This window comes from Acartia tonsa, chromosome 7 (assembly GCF_053477335.1).
Source record: "Acartia tonsa isolate MP-2025a chromosome 7, ASM5347733v1, whole genome shotgun sequence".
Taxonomy (NCBI): Eukaryota; Metazoa; Arthropoda; class Copepoda; order Calanoida; family Acartiidae; genus Acartia; species Acartia tonsa.
Window position 1 is genome coordinate 39,931,231 of NC_137266.1, and position 27,915 is coordinate 39,959,145.

Sequence of the window (27,915 nt, forward strand, 5' to 3'; positions counted from 1 at the left end):
AATCAATCAAGCGAAAAAGTATCGAATGTTTTGTTGAGTTCAATGGGATAAAAAAAATTTTGGGTAAAAATAACATCGGATATTAATCACACAAATTACCATCTCTTTTGATAAATATTTAACATACATCACAAGACTTTACTTTTGTGTCATTTGATAATAATTCAGTGCCAACATTTCATTTACATTTTTATATTCTTTTCCATGGTAGAACTTAGTTTTATTTTGTATATTTATTATTTAACTATATTCAACAACAAAAATGATTGAATACTAAAATCTAGTGAATGAATCATCTTTTGGAAAAACCAGTAACTTCTTCTATAGCCTCATCTTGGTCTTGGTCACTCATTAACTGTAATAAATATTGTCGATTAAGAAGATAAAGACAGCTTTGTCAATAGCAGTTAGTGAGGAGACTTTGGAATGTAAATTAAACTGGTACAAAAAGTAAATACGTTATCGTATTCGTTGGCTCAAAACTTTGGGTACACTCTAGACTGCGTCAAAGCTGTATTCAAAACGGCCTTTAATTATGGAGAAAAAAATTAAGCTAAAGTTTAGAACATTTAGAAGCAGGTTTCACCGCATCATGACTAGTGACGTCGTTAAATAGAATAATACTGCACCTAAGCGTGTTTAGTAGAAAAACTTTGTCCGTAAACAGCCGAATTTAATTTACAGCAGATATGGTTTCAAGACAAAGGGCGCACATCAAAGGCATCTTGTATGTAATGCAGTAAGGAAAACTTGAGGATACAAATAACAATTTTAATTTAATTTTTCCGCCAGTCAAAAAAATAACAATTGATGTACCTGGTAATGTGAAAGCTCCATGGAGAGGTTTGCTTTGCCAGAACTTAATGTTCGTAGTTCAGAAGAATAGCCCCTGTTGAAGTTATCAAATATTTTTAAAACGACCAAACTAATATTGCTTGATTCACATCTACAAGAGATACGAATGTTCCTGATCAGACAACCCATCTTCTCAACTAAAAAAAAATTTTGGCACAAAAGCGGGATTAAATTCGAGGCTTAAGCGCGGGTCATCTCAAAAAACGCCCATTTCAGAAAATGCCTATCTCAAAAAACGCCCATCTCAGAAAACGGCTATTTAAAAAAAACGCCCTGGAAAATACAATCGATGTGGTTAATAAATTTCGCCAATTTCAAGTTTAGCGTTAATAAAACAAATGTGATTATTCATTTAAAAGGTGACTTTTAAAAACATTTGATATTCCTTAATTCAGCTAGAGGTACGGAACCCTTGAGAACAGCCAACCCCTCCCCCTCACCAGATCTGTCTGTGGTGTAATCAACCTCTCCTCTTCGTCGGGTTAGATCCTAAACAGATAAAAAAGAATATATTTTTATGAAATACCTTTCTTATTGTCGTAAAAAGTAAAAATATCCATTTAAGGCATACCCCTGTATCAAAGCAGATTTTCAACGGTTATAATATATAATGGGATAGTTGCACGAAGTTTTTTTTCAATACTGAAAGCTTGATGCCAGACAAATTATAGTTTTTTTTATTTATTGAGATTTGCTTTCATGGAAACTTTAAATATTAACCTGTAAAACTGATGTGACTACATCTTCCTCTGCTATTATTTCAACTGACATTATGGGTTCTGCTAATCTAAATAGAAAATCAAAGTTGACAATAAATACTAAATAGCAATAATGAAGAGATAGAAAAGGTATTATTTATAAGTTTATGCACCCATCAACATCATCCCTAATCGTCCTAAAAAATCACCAAGACATTAATCTACTCAACAGGACAATTATACTAAACATTATATTAGCCATTCTAGAGATTAAAATAAATGGTGGAAAAGTTTTAGCACAGGTAAATTTGACGACCTAATCAAGATTGCATAAAAAGATCCTAAAGTTTTAAGTCCAACGAATAAAAGAATGTTTATAATCCATTCAGATTCCAAGTTATTGTTAAGTGTATAGCTTGCTAGACAAACATGAAAATTTTAAAATTCCAAAGAAAGGTATTAAAAAAATACCTAATATCTGTTTGTTTCAACAACTCTCTTGTGATGGTAGAAGCTCCGGCTGTGATCATAGGCAGGGAAGACGCACGTCCAACCTATAAATAAAGAATTGCTGCGTATGTTATATCATAAAATAACAATAAATAAGGAAAAATACAATATGTCTGTCTAGCTTTCCGCTAAACCTCCCAACAGAAATCGCCAAAAAATGTTTTCAAAGGGGTAGTTTCACGAAATGCATTTGAACTTAATTTAGTGAACCGTATATTTTTTGCTAGTTAATGGGTTAAACTATATTTATATGGCATATATTTGAAAGAATTTCAGTTTTATACCACGTAGTTTTGAAAATATCAAGACTTGAAAATCGTCTTTTTGTGATATATGCAATTTAAAAAGACGATTTACAAGTCTTGATATTTTAAAAACTACGTGGTAGAAAATTAAAATTCTTTCAAATATATGCCATATAAATGTAGTTTAACCAAATAACCAATGCATTTCGTGAAACTACCCCTTTCCGCTACGCGGCACCACTGCACTGTATATTTACTTGACTTCCCTTCCTACAAGGGTGCCGGATCCTTTTCTATTTAAATTGAAATTTGGGGGGGGGGGGGTAGATTGGACTTACCTGCGCCATGTGAATAGTTATTACAGAATCTAGTACTGGATATCCCAGCAGAGGTCCGGTAGATAATCCTAAAATAGATAAATATTGTAAGCAAGTAAATTGGTAGTAGGATAGTAGTTATAGAATATATGGATATTGTGAGATATTCTCTCATACCCTGATAACAATGTTTCTCCCTGCTGGCTAATATAACGAAAGCTCTCCTCCCCCCCCCCCGCTTTATCTTGTGCCCTGCATACCTTTAGTCAAGGAACTTTAACCTTTATAGTTCCATTCTAACGGCTTCTATTGAAAATAGATTTATCTTATTAATTCATTTGTTTATTTAATTTAAGATCTCTGAAATATCAATACCTGCGGAAATTCCTTTGATGATTGCCTTTTTGACATGAGGCTTCAAATTTGCCAGCTGATCTTTAGTTTCTCTGGCTGTTGACCATTCAACTGATGATGTACCTTTAATTAGAAGAAAGGGTGAATTATGGAGTAGCTACATTATTAAACTAAAAAAATAGAGAGGACACGAGGTACATGTAACTCTGCCCACAGGGTGGGGGGGACCCTGTGCCGACTGTCAATTTGGTCTTTGAATATCAGCTACAAAAAAAATCAATTTGCTATCAGATTAAATAGGTCCCCATCATGTCATTTGTACCAATTAGTTGTCTTGGTTATACACATACATACATCTATATTTATACATTTATTTTTATATATATTATATGATTTTTCATTTTTTGGGGGGGGGGGAGGTTGGGGGTGTCCCACCCCCCAAGAAAATAGTTATAAACCTTCCCGGGACCTATGAGAAGCTACCCTGTTAAGGAGAACCCGATCGGTTCAGCGGTTAGCGAGATCCTTTGGTACAAACATACAAACACACAAAAACACAAACATCCTGTTACATTATTATAAGGATTTTATTCAAAGCACAGAGGCGTGAAACTTGTCAATAAAAGTCTACCTGAACCCTCATTTATGTCCAAGGAGAGATTGAGTTGTACACTATGAGTTTTATCCAATAATTTCCTCTCAAATGTTTTGTCTATGCTGCAAGATTTGTAGGGAATCTCTCTATATGCAACCTAAAATTATAGATAATGAGTTTACCATAAAAAATTAATTTTATCATAAATCTACCTTAATCTACTTTAAAATCTATCTTAGAAAGTGGGGATTTTGGACTGAAAATTATACTAGTACCCAAAGCTTTATAACTTAATTACGTTAATTCAAAAACTTTGAGTACTCTTACTTAATTTTGATTGGTTGGTTCCAAACTAGAAGTATCTAACCTATGCATACAATAATTTTAATCTGCATATGAGGTGGGTAGGTAGTTTAGTTTATTTATCTTTGGATTATCGTACATTGTCTTATCCCTTAAAATCCTTGAAAATATATCTATCTTACACCTGCAATTTTCCCATATCTGTATCAACTTTGTATTGAGTTTTTAATCTGTCCAGTATGATCTCTAGATGTAGCTCCCCCATGCCTCCCAGAACTGTTTGACCCGTATCATTATCCTGAATAAAAAGGCTATTACTATCTATGGACACAAACCGGTTTTTAAAACCAATTAGAACACCCTTGGATAAGTAATAACATAGATAAATTATTTACATATGAATGTTTGTGTATAGTCCCTTTCTCGTGATAACGCCTCTTAAACTTGCGGGGCCAATTGCCTAACCCTGCGGGACAATCACCTAACCTAAAATAACCTATCGAAAGCTACTGTGAAAATACGACGAAACGCCCCTTATAAGGCGTCGTCACGAAATGGACTATACCCGAGTGTTTGTCTTCTACTATGGTTAACAAAATCAGAAAAACGGTTATGATTTTGAATTTAAGGTCTTCAAATATCCTTCAAATATTTCTAGGGGATGTAAAAATATGTTCAAGACCAAGATTTGCAACAAAAAAAATTTTAATTTACCTGTGATACTCTTAGACTTGGATCCTCTCTTGCTAAACACTCCAGAGCATAATCAAACTAAAAATAAAAAAAAAACCCTAAATATTTAGTCAAAGGCTTTGGTTTTATCATAAAACAGAAGACAACTTAGTTGAAATTATTTCATACTTTTATCCGTCATAACCGGCTGTTTAACCAAAAAACCTACAGAACACGAATAGCATCAGCTAGTTGTCGGAAAGGTGAAAGTTCAAAGGGTTGGTTGTATGAAGGGCGTTTAACCATATAATCATGCACATAATTAAACAAGACTTAGTTCATATGTACATGTAAAATAATAATTAGATCCCGTCCTTAAAAGGCTTTTAGAGGCTAATCTACTTACATGCGAGTCCTAAAGTTCAGTGCCAATACCAACAGATCTATAGTATAGATGTATATACACTAAAAGACAACTACCTCCCTTTCTTTTTCAATGACCTTTTCCGTCTGCTTCTAAATTATTTTCTGCTACTTGTCTGTGTTAATATAAACATCACCATTAGTTGATTTTCAATGACCCAATAGAAAGGATGCACAAGGTTGATGCAATGGGGAGATACAGTTATCTAACCATTTCTCCCTCTAGTGTTATACTCTAATCCAATACTTGTTTTTGGGCGGCCAAACTTGGGGGCTCAACAGAACAAAAGAAAACCGGTTCTGGAACTATTGGGGCGAGTAACAAAGATTCTTCCATGCTATCCGGGTCTTCCTGTAATTGATAATAGATTTATTTGCCATACTTTATCAGGATTTGAGCCTTTGGGGTCATTATTGTGAAATACCTCTTTAGAAGCTAAGGATAGGTGGTCCTAATCAAGTCTATACAATCAATGTTATCGAAGTAGTGAGGTTTTTTGTTTGTTTGTCCGTTTAGATCTTTCTAACCACTAATATAGTTTTAGGAAAGGGGGGGGGGGGAAATGTGGTGACTCGTGCCACGACATACCAGCAATTTTATTTTGGGTGCTACTCCCTTAGTTTTAGAGATAATTGGATGAAATCTTTTGGGCTGGGTCAGTAATTACCCCAACTATTGGTATCTTTCAAAAAAAACGGCGGCGGGACCGAGACCATGTTATTTTTTTCAAAAATTTTTCCCCTTACAAAAAAAGGTACAATTTTGGTACATTAAGGTATATCTTAAATTCAGTGGTAGGTACTCCTGTGATTTAAAAGATATTGAAACAAAATATTTTTAGGTAGGTCAGTAACTAATGGCAGAGGTACGGCTGCGGAAAACGGCGGCGGGAAATGCAAAAAAAAAATTGGCGGCGGAAAACGGCGGGAGCGGTGGTACCGCCGCCGTTTTTTATTCAAATATTTATTACTGACCCATCAAAAAAGATTTTGTTCCAATATCTTCAAAAGCACAGGAGAAGTACCTACTGAATTTAAGATATACCTTGATATACGAGAATTTGAAAAAACCACAGGGTTGCTTGTAAGGGGAAAAATTTTTGAAAAAAATAACATGGTCTCAAATGATTCCAAATTGCCTAATTCGGCGAGAAATGCAAAAAAAAAAAATTTTTGTTGGCGGCGGAAAACGGCGGCGGACGGCGGGAGCGGCGGTCCCGCCGCCGTTTTCTTAATTCAAATATTTTTTACTTACCAACCTAAAAAGATTTTGTTTCAATATCTTCAAAATCACAGGAGAAGTACTGTATTTAAGATATACCTTGATATACGAGAATTTGAAAAAAATGACTAAGTCCCCCGGCAGGGTTGCTTGTAAGGGGAAAATTTTTTGAAAATTTAACATGGTCTCAAATGATTCCAAATTGCCTAATTCGGCGAGAAATGCAAAAAAAAAAATATTTTTGGGTGGCGGCGGAAAACGGCGGCGGGAGCGGCGGTCCCGCCGCCGTTTTTTTTGAAAGATACCAATAGTTGGGGTAATTACTGACCCAGCCCAAAAGATTTCATCCAATTATCTCTAAAACTAAGAGAGTAGCACCCAAAATAAAATTGCTGGTATGTCGTGGCACGAGTCACCACATTTCCCCCCCCCCCCCCCCTTTAATCTTTAAAGTCTTGACATAGTTTCAGGCTATTCCAATGCCTCTAGTATGATTAATATAATGCAGTATGATATAGGAATCAAACCTGAGCCCTCCTTGACAACAATCAAGCTACCTTATTTCTCAGAGACGGATCCAGAATGGTATCCCCTGTGGTTGCAAGTTTTAGCCCGGACAAGACAGCTATATTTCCAGCTGATATCTCTTCTACCTCCCTAAATATTAGGAGAGATATAAATCTTTATATAAACAAAATGCAAGGACGTCCAGTTCCATAAGTAGCAAAGCGCATTAAAATAAAAGACATATTCTCATTTAGAATAAAGAACAACAGAAAGACGGACAGTGTTAGTTAGAGATAGGATGCTCAGCTCATATAAGGAAGTTCCCAAACATTTCAGAGTCCTCCCTCATTTCCCTAAAGTATTTTAAAATATTCTAGAATCCAATTAAATGTAGCAATTGATATATCATTACTTGGATGTTTAACCAAATTTTCATGTACTCTATCAAAGCGAAACTCGCATACGGATAAAAATAACGATATCCCCCATCTCTTTACCCATCTCCTCCCCTCCTACTGGATTCACATACTGACCAATAAAAGAGGTCTATATTAGCAACATAAATTGAAGACAAGACAAATTTTCCCCTGTCAATATATCCAATATGGATATTCATGTAGCAGTTGAGCAATTCACATTTCTAGTTTTTTAAAAATATTTTTCACCTATCTTTATTTTTATTAAAGTCGGAATGTTCTTGCTTGCTTGTAACTTTAATTAAATGAAAAAGAACAGACTAAGTTATAGAGTATATTTTCTATAAATAAAACACCCACCTAAATTCATCAGCAAACGCCACCATTAGCTTCCCAACTTTTTCTGTCTGTTGTTTATTAATATTATATATTGTAGATTTATTAGTCAGTTTTCCAGAATACACCCTAAAAGAAAATTAGTTTTCATAAAAACTTATGTCATTTTTGAATGACCAAAAATTATTGGGTACTCACATTTCATTGTCACACATCAAATTTATAATATAGAATATCTAGAAATTATTTTCTAATACTTTCAGCATATCGGCTGAGATATGCTAAATTTAAAAGTGGGATACTTAAACTGTTTTGGGGCCATTATTTTAGAGATACTTTGGTCCAAACAGATGACAAAAAAGCAGTAGACATTGTATGTAGATTTGTGGCAAATGAAACGAACAGGTAGGTAGGTATATACTTTTATTGGATCATGGAAAGAAAACAAAGTCATTCCTAATTAGGACAGAAGTCACGGGAAATTGGTCTAAGGAAGGATACTTATGTCCTTCATCTAACAAAATCTAACTTAAGGGAGGTGACTTATGTCCTTTGTCTGACAAATTCTTACATTAGGAAGGCTGCTTATGTCCTTCATCTTGCAAAACTTAGCTTTTTTGTCCATCACATAGCAAATTCTTGCAAAACATAGCAAATTCTTGCAAACCATTTATAAAGGGGTCCCAAACTCAAAAACAGAGTTTCAGCGCTCTCCGACCACCCGTTCTCGAGATACGGGCACCTGGTGTCCTTGGTACCCACGGTTTGATTTGGGAAATGGTTCGAATCCTTAAAAAATTTTGACACTTAGAATAATTTTCAAATTTTTGATCAAAATTATTCTAAGTCAAAAAATCCACCTGGGTATTTTCTTCAAAATTTTTTTAAGGATTCAAACCATTTCCCAAATCTAACCGTGGGTACCAAGGACACGAGGTGCCCGTATCTCGAGAACGGGTGGTCAGAGAGCGCTGAAACTCTGTTTTTGAGTTTGGGACCCCTATATATATATTTTGCAAGAATTTGCTATGTGAAGGACAGAAATGCTATGTTTTGCAAGAATTTGCTATGTTTTGCAAGAATTTGCTATGTTTTGCAAGAATTTGCTATGTGAAGGACAGAAATGCTATGTTTTTCAAGAATTTGCTATGTTTTGCAAGAATTTGCTATGTTTTGCAAGAATTTGCTATGTTTTGCAAGAATTTGCTATGTGAAGCACAGAAATGCTATGTTTTGCAAGAATTTGCAATGTTTTGCAAGAATTTGCTATGTTTTGCAAGAATTTTCTATGTGAAGCACAGAAATGCTATGTTTTGCAAGAATTTGCAATGTTTTGCAAGAATTTGCTGTGTTTTGCAAGAATTTGCAATGTTTTGCAAGAATTTGCTGTGTTTTGCAAGAATTTGCTATGTGAAGGAGAGATAAACTATTTTATGCAAGATTTTGCTATGTGAAGGACCAAAGAGCTAGGTTTTGTGTGGTGAAGGGAGGCTACTTATGTCCTCAATCTTTCAAAATCTTTGTTAAGGGAGACAAGTTATGCCCTTCATCTAACAAATTCTCACATAAGGGAAGCTACTTCTTCTTCTTGTAGCCCTCTCTCCTCAGGCTGCATAATCATCGTGTGTTGCCAGGTTCAGGAACCTGGCGCATTCCAGAGGGTTTATCCACAGGTCACGTGGTGTGAGGGTGGTAGGGTTGGCTGGGCAGCTAAATAAGTGTACTGTAGTGTGTCCTGGCTGTTGGCAAAGGGGACAAACGTCTGGAACGGGGACTTCTTTGCTGATTCTGGACATATAACTTTTCAGGTATGTACTATAACCTGATCTCAGCTGGGAAAGTGTGGTTCTGGTGATTCTTGGTAGGGCCTTCTCTGAATCACTAATTGCTGGGGGGGGGAGCACCTAGGACCTTATTGTGCTCGAGATTGGCAATGTTGTTTCGAACAGAGCTTGTGTGCAGGGCCTTGAGTCTCTGTTTGTAGATGTCTGTAGGCAAGTCTGGATATGACATCTGTTTGATTTCGTCGCCAAACTTGGACCTTAAAGTTTGATTCATCTGGCGACGAGGGGGGGGGGGGGCATTCAAATCCACTCGGTTCGGGTGGTTTGGCAACTGTGTTTGTAACAGAAATTGCTTGCTTAGCATTTCACAGTGGTCTTTAACTGTCATAATTTTTGTCTCTTGATGAAGATGGTCTGGTTTAGACATAATATGACATCCTGTGGCAGCTCGCAAAGCAGCATTTTGGGCAACCTGGATTTCATCCCAAGTTGTTTGGGACAAAGCAGGTGTCCAAATCGGACAGCAATAGTTGATGATGGACTGGCCAATTGCTTTGAAGGTGGTGACTATGGTTTCCTTGTCCTTACCCCAGTTTTGGCCAGTTAAGGCTAGTAGAACACTGTTAAGGGAAGCTACTTATGTCCTTCCTAGGAAGGTGACTTCTGTCCTAATTAAGGAATGACTTTGTTTTCTTTCCATGATCCCTTTTATTTTAAAAAGATTATGTGTAATTTAGACAATAACTTTTACTCGGGTATAAACTTGACTGTATTTTCCTTATTTCTTGACAGATATTAAAATTAAAATCAAGAGCTATTCAACGGAATTATAAAAATAATGTTATAATACTTTTATTTAGTTCTACTTAAATTTCTGGTGCTTAGCTTAGTTATATTCTGATAAGTTTTGATAGATAGCGTTTATATTTGTTTGTGATTTGTCATGTGACTGCGTAGAGTCTGCTTATCCATTACTAACAAGAGCATTGCCGACTGAACAACCAAACAAAAAAATCATATGATACCTGACAAAACTAAGAACTCCTTTCTGTGGATGATGGACTATTTTAAACACAAGCGCACATAATTTCTTCTTGTATAACCTTAGAAATATATTTTTGAATAATTTACCGCGTTGGTTTGAAGATAACTTTCCGCGTTTAATAAAATAGAATTTTAAGTTTTACAATGGAAAAAATTGTATATATCGCTATACTTATGATGATTAACAAAATTGTGTATATTAAAATTATTCATTTAAAGGTTTGAACACTGCTAGTTTTAACCATCCGCTTAAAAGGGGATTATCCACGAACGAGAGCAAGTGATTCTAAGCACCTTCCAGCAGCAGTGATTCTAAATGTTTTTTGGTGAATATACTGGGGTTATGGTTAACTTTTTCAATGAAAAATGTTAATTTAAAAAAAGGGGATGGTAACTTGTAAAATTGTACCTTAACAGTTTTATTAGTGTACTTTTATAATTTACAGCATTTTTTTATTATGTTTTGGCGTGTTATTTCATTTGAACCATCAAACTCAACAAAACATTTGGTGATATTTCATCAAAAAATGCTTAACATTTCAAAGTTTTAATCATAGAAAACCATGGTGAAACTTGATTTTTTTAGTTGGTACAACTATATCTACCATAACCCTAGTATATTCACAAAACAATATTTAGTATCAGTGTTGGAAGGTGCTTAGAATTACTTGCTCTCGTTCGTGGTTAGTCCCCTTTGATAAGAGTATCCAAAGCACTGGACCAACTGAAGATATTTATAAAATTGAGTCCTTTGGATTCTAGGTTAACTTTTAATGTCAAAAAACTTAAATAAGCTTAATTAAAAGGCAATTAAAAAACAAAAATAAAGTAGGTAATAAATATTTTTTTAAAGCTTACCTTAAAAATGAGTAAGATTTATCATTAGGGGAAGGAAGATAGTTAATGATGGCATTTAACAAGGGCTGAACACCAATATTTCTAAAATAAAAAAAAACAAGGATGAAAACATCATAAGTAGCGAAGCACAAAAAACATGGATTGACAAACAGATAAAGTGAGTTATTGAGAAAATGTTCAGTTGCCAAAAAAAAGGTAAAGAGAGAAATTATGCGATAAATCGTGGAAAATAAGTATGTATTTGTTTCTTTGGTTAATGAATAAAGTTGTAGTAAAATGCTAAGAACAAAACGGTCAGCGATAACGTTTTGGAGTACACGAAAATAATTTTCAGTTAATTGGAGTTTTTGAATTGGCTAGGTGGATGAAAATTTGTTTGTTACTTTAGGTCAGGTTAGGTTAAAGTGTGTATATCAAAATAAGAGAGGGGAGGGGAGAGAGGGGGTTGTTCGATAGGCACAATGAAGGAAAGCACCAAAATTCTTACTTGTAAGAACTGCCTAAACAGGTGACTAGTCCTGTGTTGTCTGAGCTAACAGTTATTCTTCTTAACGCCTCTCTCAAAGCACCAGCAGGAACCTAAACAAGATTTTAACAAGGATGACAACATCCACAAGTAGCGAAGCAAAAAACATAGATGACCAATACCACACTGGCAAGCAGATGTTTAAATCGAGAATAAATTCACTGGAAAGTCACGAAATCTTTCACGAAATCTTTCACATGTATTTTTATATTTTGTGACAATACTAACAGACCGACATACAAAGTAAATTACATATGGGATGCTCATTGGTATAGGGGGAAAATCAACCGTTAATATTTAATTGCAACCGAGAAAATAACATTTCCCCCAAAATGTTACGGACTAAAGGACAAAGTGAGTAATAAAGTATCTTCGCTACGAAAAAGTAAAACATAAGTTTTAAATCTTATTTGAATAAATTGTCATTTCAGAAAACTCCTAAAAAATAGTTTACTATTATATTTGTTTACAGGTATATTTAACAATCTAACATCTTACAACATTATAGTAATATTAAGTGTTAAAATCGCTGCTCCTACAAGTATAATTTATCTATTAGGCTTCGCAATTATTGATGTTGCCATACTAGTTATTGATTAAAATTTACCTTATCATAACTTTCAGATAGAATAACTTCTTCCGCTAATTTGTTATCAAAGTCGCAACATTTATCTATTTCAAGTTATCCATTTTAATATATCATTTTTTCATCAAATATGTTAAGTATATGGTTCTTTAAAATCATTGGTCAGTTCATTCATCCAGTAGAAAGGGAGTGAATGGCGTAAAGAGGGTGTGGAGGCGAAGAGGGGTTGTTATCTTAGCCCTCTACGAGTTACACTTTAATAGAGTACATGATAATCTGGTGAAACATCAAAGAAATGATAAATGCATTAATACTTCTAAAAAAATCTCCCCTCCCTTAAAAAAAAAGATTACCTCAGTTATGTTAACATTTACATTAGACGAATGAACTTTCTTAGGTGTTTACTTAAATCAGAAGAATATCTTTAATTTCATATTGTCAATTTACATCAGAACTTCAGCATAAAAAGTAAAATTCTCCAAAAATAAGTTAATAACTTAAATCAAGCCCAATGAGTAAAGTGATAGGACATTTTAAGATAAATATTAAGATTTTTCAAACTTAAGTTATTGGTAGATACAAAGGGGCGTAGATTAATATTACCTAAGGCAGGTATTGTCAATAAATACCTAAGTAATATCAACTTGATGGTAGATAATAATAGCTCACTAAAGTAATTTAAATATTATGAATTTAGATATTCATTTGACAAAGAAACCTAGGAATAAGGTACAACCAACAAGCCAAACAAATATAAAACAATATTGGGGGGGGGGGGGGGGGGGCAAATGGAGTGGTCGTCAATTTTTTGTGTTGCCCCCCAACAACAGCTGAAAAACACGTATAGGTTTTGTGATTTTATTTCGAATTAATTTCGTTGTTAGTATAAGCTAAAAAAAATTTTTACGTAGAGCTAACAGACGGATATGTCTGAATCATAGAGTAGCTATGCTTCTGGAATTTGCAGTTATGATGAAACCCCAGCCAACTTGAAATGTGAAATAAAAACATTTATGGATCAAAGCCCTTCAAAAAGTTATATTCTATTAGAAAGAAGGGACTATATAGGTACAGTGAATACTTTAACTGAATAAATTTTGGTTAAAGTATTTTGTAAAGAAACAAGAATGACAACATCCATAAAAGCGAAGCACTGAAACGGTAGGACAAACGGACAGTAACACTTGTATAGTGTCAGAACTGAATAATCATAATATAAATGTATAAGAGTCAAAGCAAAATTGTAAGTAAATTTGTTGAAAACCCGCTTGATTCAGGATAATGTTTTTGGACATACTTACATTTTTAGGACTTGATTATAGAGTTGCTTTGCTTATTACAGTATACTTTGTTGTCCCAGGACTCAATATACCAAAAATCAGATCAATCGGATGCTTAGATCACATAAAAATTTGTTGTTAAAATAGTAAAAAAATCAACATGTTTAAAATGGACGTACGGACATTTTGGTGATGATTATAGAGTTGCTACGCTTTCAAAATCGTACCTAACTATTAAAGGAATCACCTTGCAAAATTTGAAATCGATAGTACAATTCTAACATGCCTAAATTAACAAAATTAACGGACGGACCGACCCTAATTATAGAAAAGCTTCGCTTTAAAAAATGAATAATATAATCAAGGATGGAGGGAACTTGATCTGTTAAATTAATGTTTTTCTCATAGTCATTCGAATCCGGTCGACAGGAACCGGTTCTCATCCATACGAAAAAACTATGTCTTGCATCGTATTATATCCAGCTTTCTACGAATATAAAAATGTACAATCATAAGATTAAAACCAGTTTTTTTAGCCCATGCCTTCGGCACCTTGGGGCTAAAAAAACTTGTTTTAATCTTGTAATTGTACATTCATATCCGCGGAAAGCCGTTTATAATACGATACGAGAAATAACTATTATGGATCAAAGCCCTTCAAAAAGTTATATTCTATTAGAACGGACTATATAGGTACAGTGAATACTTCAATTAAATAAATTTTAGTCGTTTAAAGTATTTTGTAAAGAAAAAATTAATAATATAATCTGGGATGGAGGGAACTTGATCTGTTAAATAATTTTTTAAAACACGTCCATCATTTGTTAGCCAAAAACAGTAGGGAATATCTTGATTGGTTGGTACAATCTAGCAGTTTTCAAACTTTCTTAACTAATAATCATATTCTATAGAAGGAGTAATTTTGTTTTCTTAATTCGGAGGGTGTACATCAATTTATCGTCCAGTGTCTTATCCCTTAAAATACATGAAAATATTATTCCTATATTAATGTTTAAGTTCAAACTACAAAGTTTTGGTAATATGCTCTTAGAATTTTTTTTCTATTTTGAAAATTTGAGTACCCCCCCCCCCCCCCCCCCGAAAGAACTATAAACTATGTCTGCAGCGCTCGGCTCCCTTGCCTGCCTAGCCGCAAGCCTCGCCCCCATTGCCTGCCTAGCCGCAGCGCTCGGCTCCCTAGCCTATAACCTAACCTAACCTAACCTAAAATAGTTGTTCTCTGTCGGGGGAGGTACTCAAATTTTTAAAATTGAAAAAAAGAGGATAACGCCAAAGTTTTAATTCATATTTCTTAATTTAAATTTATATTTCTTATTTATAAATATAAATGTCTTTGATCAAAATATGCTACACTCATAAGACTAATATGTTTCTTGTTTAAGGATAGTTTATTTTATGTTTAGATTAACCTTTTACTTTCTAGACACAAAACTTTCTCTTTAACCTTAGGACTAGAATAGTGCACTGAAAACAGCTTTATATTAAAATATAATATTTGCATATTTTTAAGGAAGAAGTCAAACGTTATCAAATCAAATATTAAATGTAAAATTAATCTTAATATTACTTTTTTAAATGAGAAGCGTAGCCAATCTATATAATCGGTATAAATAAATGAAATTTTCCTAATACATTTAGCTTTGAAAAACTTGGAAATGTGATTTCCATGATGATTAGATATAATACTAAAAGCACACGAATTCAAAGGTAAATATCTTTAAATAAATTATAGATTACCACTCTAATCATTCTAAAATAATGATAATGTTGTTTTTAGAAGTGTTGTTTAAAAATTTTTGGATTGAAAACGACTGACAATTTCCCCTAAAGCACTGATCCACCACCCCCACTCCCTCTCTTTTAAACAAATAACAAATTAGGGGGAAGATGGGATATATGATAATTTTGCGTTTTTTTTATATCTTGGGAACTAGGTAGCCCCGCAAAGTTAGCATACAGCTTGTATAGGCCTTACCTATATGATTAAGGCAGTCGTGGGGGTTAAGCATAGAAAAAGAACACCAACCCCTATTGTCTTATTTCCAATGTATTTAAAAAATATGGGAGGGGGGTGTGTTAATCTCAACTTTTTGGGAAAGCACCAAACAAACTTAATTTGATTTATTAGACAAAGATATAGAGCGAGGCCATGAGTTATGAAAAATATTTCTTAATGCAAAGCTTTTCTACAATTTATTTATGGACGTGGGCAAGCATCCTTCAATTTTGGTAGAAAGACATAAAATTATTGCATAAGACTTAAAATTACTTATTGATACTATTAGCTTGGTAAAAAAAATGAAAAATCCGATGAAAAATGGCCAAGTTGCGCAAAATTATGTATAGACACTGGACAGACAAACATTCCTCCTTCTACTTTGGCAAATATAATTATACATCTAATTACAGGTTCATAGGAATGGAAATTATATTCTAATTGTCATAGCCGGAAAAAATTTTTTGATTGAAATCATACTAGGCATGTCAAACTTTTGAAAAACTTACGTATAGGCAATTTTTATGAAGTTCACTGTTTTGGAGGTCCCAAAAGGGCCATAAGAATGACTAGAAAGGATTACTAAAACAATTGGTGTATGAAAAACTATACCATTAATATTATGCATTTTTTTTAAAGAAGACCTATAAAACACCGAATGCCCCAAAAACTTATATAGTATAAATACCATAATAAATTAAAGGATTTTCGTAACTATTATTAGATTTTACGATTAAATATACATTTTAATTTGAAAAGAAGCAGAAAATACAAAATGTTAATTATGAATGTAAAAAGGGTAATTTAAGGTACAATTTGCTTTTTGTTCTGATTCTAAAGTTCATATTTTGTGTGAGAATTATATTTATTTTTACTCTGTCTGAATTAGCTCATAGATGCGATAGAGGGATAGTTAATCTAAAGAAAAATTTTTTTTTCTTTTTAAAACAGGGAATTGAGAATGTAAGTGAAAAAGGGTATGGGGGGGGGGGGGGGGGGTTGTTATATATCATGGTGGGGGAGAAGGTTTTTACAAAAATAAGGGGATCGGCAGTGCTTGATTGGCACTTTGAGGGGAAGCACTATAAAATATAAAAATATCTAATCTGGATTCCTATAAGTGCTTCTCTCTTTTGATTTGCTTCTTTCCAGGTATTAAACATACTCGTCTTCATTTCATCCTAAATTAAAACAATATTGACATCAAGAGAGAGAGAGAGGGGACTATGGGCTGTTTATCATACTAGCCCCCAAAGTTTTATAATATCATTTTCTTAATCGTTGGCTTAACAACTTTGGGAACTTCAGTGAATTTTGATATGTTGATTCATTAAGTTTAGTAGAGTTGTTCAAGATTTATATTAGTGTCAATTAAGGTTACACTTCGATTCTATAACATAAAGTAGTAAGGCTTTTTTGTGTGCTTACGTCAGGAACTCGCGAAGCTAAGTTCTCAATTTCCGAATGCTTTAATATCTCCCGGACATGGTTTACACCATTTGAAAAACAAATATTAAGATCCCTGTAAAAATTGTCACCTGTGAAATAACTTGAAATTTTTTGCCCAAATCAGCTGCAGACTTTTGCCACACGTATGCTTTCATTTCAATCAAGTCTACAATGCCAGTCAGCTCCTTTCCTTCACCTTAATTGGATGGATGGATTGTTAACAAATAAATGATGGATAGTCAGGTAGATACATGGATGCGTCACTGGCATATATGACATCTGTTTTGAATGAGAAGGGAAAATAGCCCAAAACCATCCCGTGACCTATGGGAAGCTTCCATATAATGAATAACTTAAATGGAACCTTTAAGCTACAGATAAAAAACCTTACTGTTTATAATTTTTTATAACCATAAAATCTCTACAGATTTATAGTCGGACGAACAAAGACAATTGTCGAGTAGATGAAACTAAATTTCAGCCTTATTATTTTAATAAATATCGAATGCAAGGTTAAATCACACAAACAGTTTAAAGCGTATGTATTTTTCAAAGTTAAAAAAGAAATATAATAATATATATAATAGCTAACCAAAAAACGGACGGTTACAACAATAATTTTTTTAAAAATATTCTTACACTGAAGAAGAAAAAAATCGACCGTTTTCATGCGGAACTTTCATACGGCAGAGATTTAATGTAAATAATACAAATCAATAAATAAAACGAAAATATAACATCAACATAATTTATTTAAGCTCTTAAATCACCAGCTTAATACAATAATTATAATAATAATAAACAAATAAATAACATGTTAGTAAAAAATAAATAATGGATTAATTGCATAATTGTATATTGCACATGGTTGAGATCAAAATTAATCCACTTCCTCAATGGTTGGCTCAGCTCCGTTTGCCTGTGGCTTGCCTGCTCCAGCCTTGGGCTGACCGCCAGCACTGTACAACTTCTCCATTAATTTCTTCAGACTTGACTCCAGCTCCTTCTGTTTGTCAGTATATTCTTCCTTCTCGCCAAGCTGATTCTTGTCCAGCCACGCCAGAGCTTCGTCTAGTTTTTTGGTGGCTTCAGCAACATCATTATCGCCCAGGGTTTTCTTCACTTGGTCTTGGTCGAGGGAAGATTTCATGTTGAAAATGTAGGATTCCAGACCGTTCTTGGCTGATATTCTTTCCTTCTGGGCATCATCCTCGTTTTTGTATTTCTCAGCATCATTAACCATGCGCTCAATGTCTTCTTTGCTCAGTCTGCCCTTGTCATTTGTAATAGTAATCTTCTCTTGCTTGCCAGTTCCCTTTTCAACAGCAGACACGTTGAGAATACCATTAGCATCAACATCAAAAGTGACCTCGATCTGTGGCACTCCTCTGGGTGCTGGGGGAATACCAGTCAGATCAAACTTGCCCAGCAGATGATTATCCTTTGTCATGGCACGTTCACCCTCGTACACTTGGATAGTAACAGCTGGCTGGTTGTCGCTGTAGGTGGTGAAGGTTTGTGTCTGCTTTGTTGGGATTGTTGTGTTTCTCTTGATCAAGCTTGTCATGACTCCTCCAGCAGTTTCAATACCAAGTGACAGAGGAGCAACATCAAGCAGCAGCAAATCACCAACAGTACCACTGTCATCACCATTAAGGATAGCAGCTTGAACAGCGGCACCGTAGGCAACAGCCTCGTCAGGGTTGATGGATTTATTCAGCTCCTTACCATTGAAGAAATCTTGCAGAAGCTTTTGAACCTTGGGGATTCTTGTGCTGCCTCCAACCAGGACAATTTCGTTGATGGCAGATTTATCCAGCTTAGAATCCCGCAGGGCTTTCTCAACAGGCTCCAGGGTTCCCTTGAAGAGATCAGAGCACAGCTCCTCAAATCTTGCTCTCGTGATGGAAGTGTAGAAGTCAATGCCTTCAAACAATGAGTCAATTTCAATGTTTGCTTGGGCTGCTGAGCTCAAAGTTCTCTTGGCACGTTCACAAGCTGTTCTCAATCTTCTCAGAGCTCTCTTGTTGGTGGAGATATCCTTCTTGTGCTTCCTCTTGAACTCATTAACAAAGTGATCCACCATTCTGTTGTCAAAATCTTCGCCACCCAGATGAGTATCACCGGCAGTAGCCTTCACCTCAAAGATGCCATCATCAATGGATAGAACAGAGACATCAAAAGTTCCGCCTCCCAGATCAAAAATAAGAATGTTTTGCTCGCCTCCCCCAGACTTCTTCTTGTCCAGACCATAAGCAATGGCGGCAGCAGTAGGCTCATTGATGATACGAGTAATGTTAAGACCGGCAATAACACCAGCATCTTTGGTGGCCTGTCTTTGGGAATCATTAAAGTAGGCAGGCACAGTAACTACAGCATCCTTAACTGTTTGGCCAAGATAGGCTTCAGCAGTTTCCTTCATCTTAATCAACACCATGGCACTGATTTCCTCAGGGGTAAACTCCTTCTCTTCATTTTTGTACTCCACATGAAGCTTAGGTTTGCTGGCGACATTCACAACCTTGAACGGCCAATGCTTCATGTCGGCGGCCACGGTAGAATCAGTAAACTTGCGTCCAATTAGCCGCTTAGCATCAAAAATAGTATTGTTGGGATTCATAGCAACTTGATTCTTAGCCGCATCACCGATCAGTCGCTCAGTGTCGGTAAAGGCAACATAGCTGGGTGTTGTTCTGTTTCCCTGGTCGTTGGCAATAATCTCAACTTTGCCATGCTGAAACACTCCCACACAAGAGTAGGTGGTGCCCAGGTCGATACCAATAGCAGTTGGCTTGCCCATGATTTAAGTTTGTTCTTGTTGTTAACTTGAAATAATAGAATGTAATTCGTTCGTTGGTAAATGTAAACTGAGGCCTAGTTGGGCTGCACTGTGTTTATATACATCCAGGGAGGTTGCGAGAATATTCTAGATGTTTACACAATGTAATTTCCAGACATAGAAAATCCGTCGGACGAAAAGCTGCATTCCTATTGGCCAGGCCTCGGTCAGGTCGGCTCTGATTGGTGCACACAGTGTCACGTGACTCTAGAATAGACTAGAAAATCTGGAAAAATAGAATACATTCACAGTAAACTTATGATGCAAGGATATTTCATTTTATTCACGTCGAAATAAAGTTTACTAGAAATTTCTTTAGAGAAAGTTTAAAAATAAGTAATTATTTCAATAATCTAATTATATTATAAAATAAGTTTACATTAGTATTTCTTTTAAAATACAAAATTAAGATAAAAATCATTCAAATATGAAAAAAATACTATTACATAATTTCAAGTTTAGCGTCTAAAAATCTTAACAAGTAATTTTCCGTCCATTGTTAGCGAATCCTTTAATAGTTATTAATTGCATCGTATTATAGACAGGTTTTCGCGGATATTTAAAAAATATTATAAGATTAAAGCCTTAGGCCACTCGGGGCTGACAAAAATGATTTTTCAGTATAGTTGAGAACCGGTTCTAATCGCGCGGATATTAATGGGTTTAATATTTTGCTTTTTTTAATACATCATATCATACAAAGTTATAAAATTATTTTGTCTTTAGCTTAAATTATTGATAATTACTAAACCGATTGAGTTCTCTATTTTTGGGAAGCTTTAATAGATCCCAGGATGGTTTAAGATATTTAAATTCTAGATTTATGTCTAGGGATAGTTTTAGGCTATTTTTCTCTCCATCATTACTTATTGGAATACAAAGCCCCTCGATGCTAGGGACGCAGCTGCTATTGCAGATATAAAGCCATTTTTAGTAGACTTTTCAACAAGGATTTGTAGAGCTGCTTTACTCTTTAAAATATACTTTGAATTTTATTTATGATACTAAAATGCATAAAAAAAAATAAATAAAAAGTCTGCGCTTCGACAAAAACTGCAATAAATCTTGAATCTTGTTTTCGTTGGGAAAAATTAAGGACGTAATCGTCCATAAGTAGCGCAGCAATATCACTAGATGTACACTTCCAATGATGATACACAATTTTTACCCCCTCCCACCATTGTGACTAGAATTAAAGGTTGAAATGTTTGAAAACTGATGGTTTGAAGCTAACCAATAAAAAAGTATATGAGCCAACTAACAAGATAATGTTATTCATAGCTATGGATGGGTACCGTACCGTTGTAATTTACAGACCAATGTCCCCTCCCTCCCTAGATATGTTTAACTACTTATGTTTGGTTTGTATTCTATATAAATAACAAATGTTCTGTAAAAATAATAAAGTTAATTTTCTAATAGAAAGCCAATCTAAGCTGTTTAGAACGCGTTAAAACGTGAGTGTGCGAGATTTAAAAATGCTCCATTTAGCTCTAAATTCATGTGTTTATTTGTAGAACTAAAAATGCATAAAACTCTACAGTAGCTGCTTAAAGATAGAAAAAAAGGGATAAAAAATTATAATGTAAATCGTGAATGATATCTTGTTTTGTAACATCAAGGAAAACTATATAAACATGGTCAGGTATCTAATTCTGTGCTAGATAGCCTGATCAAATCTTAATTGTGTAGGAGAATATTAAGATTGTCAAGTTGTAATAAAAAATGAAAAACTTTCAGCGCGATAAAATAACAATTTTATAAAAGGTTATCGTATAACAGACATCCAGGCGGATAATTTAAATAATTGCTACGATTATAAAAAAAAATATTAATAAGAACTTTTATCAATTGTAGCTCCAATACTGTCAATTTCATGAGGTAATGTATTTTTTTCTTCATAAAAATCTTTTTTAAATAAAAAAATATAACTTATTAAAAAATTATGTTCTTTAAAATAAACAAATAAATGATTTTTTTTAATTTGAGGAAAACGTGAATTATGAAAAGTAAACAAAGATATTCAGATTTGCATATCATAATATACGTTGAAATATTCACGTAGCCGGGGAATAAATAATTGTAATTCTTAGAGTTAGCATAGGGGTGTTATAATATTTCAAGTTAGGGGGGGGGGGGAGAAGGGTTGCACGACATCTATGGTATTTTCCCCATGGAGGAAGGGGACATTGGAATGTTTATTACTCTAGTTTTAGAATAACGTTTTCTTATTCGTTGGCTAAACAACTTAGGTAATTTTGATCTATTGGTTCAGTAAAATAAATGTCTAAACATTTTAACCACTAATTGTAATCTTCAGAAGGGGTAATTTGGTGTATAATCATTTAGTATCCCTTATTCCTTTAGATCCCTGATTTTCCTTATACCTGACCCCCCCCCCCTTTTACCCCTTTCCTCCCATAATACTTATCAATATCTAATACCTAGGTGTTAATACAACCCAGATAAAAAAAATTAATAGTAAAATAGCATATATTGTAATTTAATCCGTATCTAAAAGTAAGAGGATGTATTTGTGTTCGTATCGTAAGATCTCGCAAACTCCTAATATGACTCACTTTAACAAGGAAGTTTGTAAATGACATTTGCCCCTAGAGGCATCACCTAGCTAAATGTTTATTTCATTGACTAGAATATCTTGTAAAAATAATCCAATCATTAAAGTTTTTAGGGAAGTTTAATATCAGTCAAAGGAAGATTCAAGACCTGACAGGGAAGGGGAAAAATTCCTATGAATGGAAAAATTCTTTTTGATATAAATTAAATATTTTGAATAAAACCAATTAGAAGTTAGAGAATACATGTTTTGATATTACTTTAAAACCTATTAATGTCCGCTGGATTAGAACCGATTCTTAGCCATACTGAAAAATCATGTAAAGCATGGGATTACATACAATTTTCAACAAATATTAAAATAAAAAAAATAAAATTAGTACCAGTTTTGTTAGCTAACAAAAATGGCCTATATCTTATAATTTTTTATTTTAATATTCCCGATAAGCTGTCTATAATACGATGCGAAATAAGTTTTAAGAAGCTATTTTTAAAATTTAATTGCTACTTTGTATAAACAACAATATTTCTATTGTAATAGAATAAGTGAACGTGAATATTTCTAAATAACTTTGCTTATAAACATCTAGAATATTCTGGAAATCTCTGAGAAATAAATAGTTTAAGTTTCACACGTTTTCTAAAATCTAGAATTTTATTGAATTTTAAGGAATAAAGGTTTCAATTAACACGTGTATATAAAGGAATTATATCATCTGAGCTGGATCTTTAAATCATTTAGTGGTGAGCCGGATTTAAATACATTTTGCCTATTAAAAAAAAAACTTGTAAATATATTAAATAAGAATGAATGAAAAATACATACCTAGTTATTTGGATGTTTTAAAAATACAGAATGACGAAAAAATACCTTAAGAAAAAAGACTTTACAGAAACGTATCGACTTACCGATTGGCATTTGTGTAAGGAGCGGAGCAACTCTAAGCTTTTTCTCCATGGACGTCAGTGTGTAGTCCAAATCGCTGTTTGGCTTATCTAAAAAAAAGTATTTTACTATGGGTGATTTTACTTGATGTTTCAGAATAGATATATACCTAATATTACTACAATACCAAATGATGATCGACACAATTACCCTTTATGTAGATTTAAACTTTTGGTTGAAACATTTTACACAGTTGTTGATAAAAAAAAACGTAAAGTGTAATAAAAGTACCCAAAGTTTTCAAGCTAACGAATAAGAAAACATTATTTTAAAACTTTGGCAACTAGTGCCTAATGAACCCTCCCTCCTTGACTTATTCACTAGAAATAGGTATAGATTAAGTTAAAGTAAAACGTTATAGTTAGAGTCGAGCGGTAAAGAAATGTTGATTGATTAAAAAGAGTAGCTCCGCTACTAAAAATAAAAATATTGTTACCTAGCTTATTGATGTAGGCAATACAGTTGACATTATTTCTATTAGCCTGTCTCCAAACAGTTAGGGTCTGGGATTGTACACCTGCCGAACCATCTACACAAAATAATAAGTTTTTGAGGACTAGCCTGGATTTTTCAAAAATGGACTAAATGTAAAGTAAAAAAGTACAAAAATATTAGGGTCATGTAAAGGAAACGAAGTTGCGGGTTTCGTCAAATTTTCACAGTAGCTTTTCCCCTATTTCTAGCCCCTCTGGGGGTTTCTATGGAGTTGGGCTTTCATAGTTGCAAGGTTTCTTTTTCGAAACTTTTAAAAGTCAGGCCGCTTAAATCCCCTCCAATCGCCATTTTCTAAACTCGTAACGGTTTTCTGAGCGACTACCATTTATTTTTAAAAGCAGGAATAACAAAAAGTAATGAAATTTTTTTTTGCCTGAACAGAAACGTGTCAATCGATTACCGGCATTTTTTCGCGGATTTTAACGGTCTGAATTTAAAAAAGAACCATGTAATTGTTACTTACCTAAAATCAAAACTGCTCCATCAGTAACTCTGAGGGATCGTTCAACTTCCATTGTAAAATCCACATGACCAGGGGTGTCAATTAGGTTTATCTAAACAAGGATAATTACATATGTAACTGTAATTTATAGTTCAATCCACATGTCCAAGGGTACCAATGCAATTTTTTGGGAGGGTACAACACCACTCCAAAGAGAAATCGCCACTAGAAAAAAATTTCCCCACCCCTCAAAAAAAATTGAAAATATGGGACAGGTTCCATTCCACCCCCTGCTTCCTCTAGGGGCGTAGCCGCTAGTGGATATAAAAGTTAATCCATCTATCTTTCTATCAAAAGATCCCAATAAATCCTCCAATACCTGATGTTTCTCCCATGGTAGGGTAATGGCAGCAGCTGTAATTGTTATGCCACGATCCCTTTCCTAAAAAAAAGATTTCATTTTTCAAAGAAATTAAAAAAAAAAGGGCCTATTACCAGTCAAAAACTCTGCCCGTTTTGTACCTTTTAATAAGATATGAAAAAAATGTCTATCAATAGTAATCGAAAAGTTCTATTATGAATTTATGTCAATTAAATATGACCCAACTATGGATAAAAAAAAAAAACAAATTATTGATTTGCATTTAAAGGGACTTTTGACAAGTCGTACAATCAAAAAGTTGGTTATCTTCAAAAGGCTTAATAAATTAATGGAATGCTCCATCAACTTAATTCTTTGTCTGAACTGCCTATTCCAATTTTCAAGTCATCCCACTACTCATAACCAAAAAGAAATATAGTCAAACAGGGAAAGGAAAATGGGAGATGAAATACTGTCAACCTGGTCAAGATAGTCCATAACTGTGTCTCCATCATGTACTTCACCAATACGGTCTATGTATCCGCTATAGTACAGCATGCGCTCTAAAAAAGTAAAAATCACTTAATAGGTAAAAAACGTTTGTCTACCTAAGGAGGGAGGTGGCATTAAACTGTAAATTACACTGGTAACATGTAATATATTCGATGGCTAAAAAACCTTTGGTATTTCAATTGAATTTATATTAGTTGGTTCCAAACTAGAAGTGTCCATACTTTTCAACCAATAATTTTAATCTAAAAAAGGGTAACTTTGTTTGTCATCATTTAGGATGTAAATCAATTTATCGTATATTTTCTTATCCCTCAAGAATCCCTGATTCTATCTGGTCATTAAAAATGACACTTTAAGTCTATTTAAAGCTCGATTCTAAAACCTTATCAAACTCTGACTTTATAATGTATCCAAGGACGTCCAAGCTTTTTCATTTTTTTTTTTGGGGGGGGGGAAGTATAACTTCAAACTTCATTTTTTTTTCTCAAAACTTTGGGAGAGTGATAATCACCTGGACATCCTTGAATGTATCATTATGTATCGATATCTTTTCTGAATTAAAATTCAATCGATTCGGTTACTAGCGAGATCCTTCGCTATATACAAACACAAAATCACAAACACAGCCAGCAGACACAGACATCCTGTTATTTCTAAATGTCTTAATCACCTGTAGTAGTAGTTTTTCCAGCATCAATATGTGCCATTATCCCAATATTTCTAATTCTATCACTGCTGCTTAATTCACTAGAACAATATACTGCGCTACTGGTGCATAATGTCCTTGTTTTTAAAACATTTGTATTCACAATTATATTATAGTTTTTGTCATTGTTTTTAGTATAAAATCTTGGCACTAGTGGCTTATAGTTGGTTAGGGTTTTTGTTGTTAATCTGAATACGGTCATTTTGTGGCTGGTTATTGGGGGATTTTTAAATTCTTCTTAAAGGTGATCTGTATTTTCACCACCTGAAAAAAAAAATATAATAATTCTTTTATATAAAGTAGTAAGGCTTTTGTTGTCTCAAGCTTTAGATCTCAATTACCACTGAACCTATTGGGTTCTCTATTTCAGATAAGCTCCAAATAGGTCCTATGATAGTTTTAGGCAATACACTTAAGATTAAGACTTATTTATTAAGATTTTGGGTTGGTTTTAAGCTATTTTTCTAGCCCCTATGTTTGGCATGTATCCGTATCCGCTGGTATATGTACATAGTAGCGAAGCTTAAAAAATTATGGATGGACCAACGGATAAATATATAGAGCTAATAAACAGTGTCATAACAAAAACGTATAGGGTAAGGCGGGGCGATCTCTGTATCGAGGCGAAGTCGGTAATTTTTGACACACTTTCATTAAATGACATTTTTCTCCATGTTTTAATTGACTGACAGAAAAAAAACATAAAATCAAATTTGTTCCTTATTAAATTGCCTACAAAACAGTATAAAATGAAATTTTTAGGGTACTTATTGGGTCTCGAAGTCGGACGAATAATTTTTTTTTCTCGATTTTTTTTGGGGGTCGGAAAAGCAATAAGTTGGACAAAAACTGGTTAGAGCTAGAGCTTAGACGTCTTCTTAGCTTGTATAGTTTTTCACAAATTGACCTTTTCTGAAGCGGGGCGAACTCGGTTTGGGCCTTTTTATACTAACTTTCAATTTTATATTGTGCATGCTCTTTATTACATTTAGCAACTTTTACCTTTAGGTCATGCTGTAATAAAAATAAATCAATACGTCATCGATTTTTTGAAGATGGAAAATGCTATACCGACTTCGCCTCGAGGCAGCAATTTTGACAAACTTCCCAAAGTCCTAGGATAACGTCCTTTTAGGACCTGTTAGACTTTTCAGAGATCTTTCTAATGGTTTTGGTCCCATTTAAAAATAATAATTTTTACCCCCATTTTTTTTTCAAAAAACCGAAAAAACACTCGAGTTCGCCCCGCCTTAACCTACCCACTATATTGTAAAAAACATGTATTGGTTTTTTCGTCTATCATGATTAGCAGCTAAAAATATTCACGTTACGCCTTAACCATTTCTTACAGACGGACAGACGGGCGAAAATATCAAATTATAGAGCATCTTCGCAACTAAAATTACCTAAATAACAGTCAGTTTGGAAGCCTGTGTTATTTTTCAATATTTTCTCACCAATTTCTCGGTCCAAAACCTAAATAAATGTATCGATGGATATATTAATACTTGAATATTACACCAGATTTTTATGTACCCTAATAAAGTGAAACTAGCAGCGGGCTAAAATAGTGATTTCCCCCTTCAACTCCCTTTACCACTTACCCTGTCCTCCTACTGGATGAATGAACTGACCTATAATACAATGCTGTCCATGTTATCAACTCAAATTTAGGATTATTTTTCCCGTCATAAAATCCACGTATATTCTATATCCATTAACTATTAACAAATAACTTAGGTAATTTGGGTCTTTTTGACTAAAACAAAGTGTTTGACGAATATAAAGTGCAATTTGCCTGTTTTATATACCTATGTTATGCATATATATACATATGTTTTGTTCTTGGTTTACAAAAAAAAAGCCTGACGTAAGGACTGTCCAGAATATGAAAACCGTAAGTAAGGATTGTCCAGAATGTGAAAACTGTGAATACCTGATGTAAGGACTGTCCAGAATGTGAATACCTGATGTAAGAACAGTCCAGAATCTAAGGACTGTCCAGAATGTGAATACCTGATATAAGGACTGTCCAGAAT

General features: G+C 34.0%; 2 protein-coding genes across 3 annotated transcripts; both read right to left on the bottom strand.

The window, feature by feature from the left end:
- Positions 1-57: 57 nt before the first annotated feature.
- On the bottom strand, positions 58-27,842 carry mRRF2 (mitochondrial ribosome recycling factor 2). 2 transcript variants are annotated; one of them, XM_080166222.1, is made up of 27 exons: positions 27,813-27,842; positions 27,283-27,352; positions 25,841-26,140; positions 25,138-25,220; positions 24,676-24,738; positions 24,318-24,408; positions 23,796-23,888; positions 23,323-23,409; positions 17,087-17,193; positions 16,668-16,729; positions 12,273-12,342; positions 11,627-11,718; positions 11,140-11,220; positions 10,263-10,340; positions 7,478-7,582; positions 6,752-6,851; positions 5,220-5,324; positions 4,592-4,648; positions 4,062-4,175; positions 3,611-3,731; positions 3,001-3,102; positions 2,647-2,714; positions 2,025-2,107; positions 1,576-1,642; positions 1,240-1,344; positions 817-888; positions 58-355 (listed from the first exon to the last, which is right to left on the bottom strand). In XM_080166222.1, the coding sequence occupies exons 3-27, from the start codon at positions 26,076-26,078 to the stop codon at positions 293-295; spliced, it is 2,307 nt and encodes a 768-aa protein (XP_080022348.1). In that variant the 5' UTR covers positions 26,079-26,140; positions 27,283-27,352; positions 27,813-27,842; the 3' UTR covers positions 58-292. The 2 variants fall into 2 exon arrangements, with proteins under 2 accessions (XP_080022348.1, XP_080022347.1); XM_080166221.1 differs by having other exon boundaries at positions 12,273-12,337; positions 16,663-16,729.
- LOC145323727 (heat shock 70 kDa protein-like) lies at positions 17,732-19,870 on the bottom strand. Its single transcript, XM_080166211.1, has one exon. The coding sequence runs from the start codon at positions 19,795-19,797 to the stop codon at positions 17,878-17,880; it is 1,920 nt and encodes a 639-aa protein (XP_080022337.1). The 5' UTR covers positions 19,798-19,870; the 3' UTR covers positions 17,732-17,877.
- Positions 27,843-27,915: the final 73 nt, after the last annotated feature.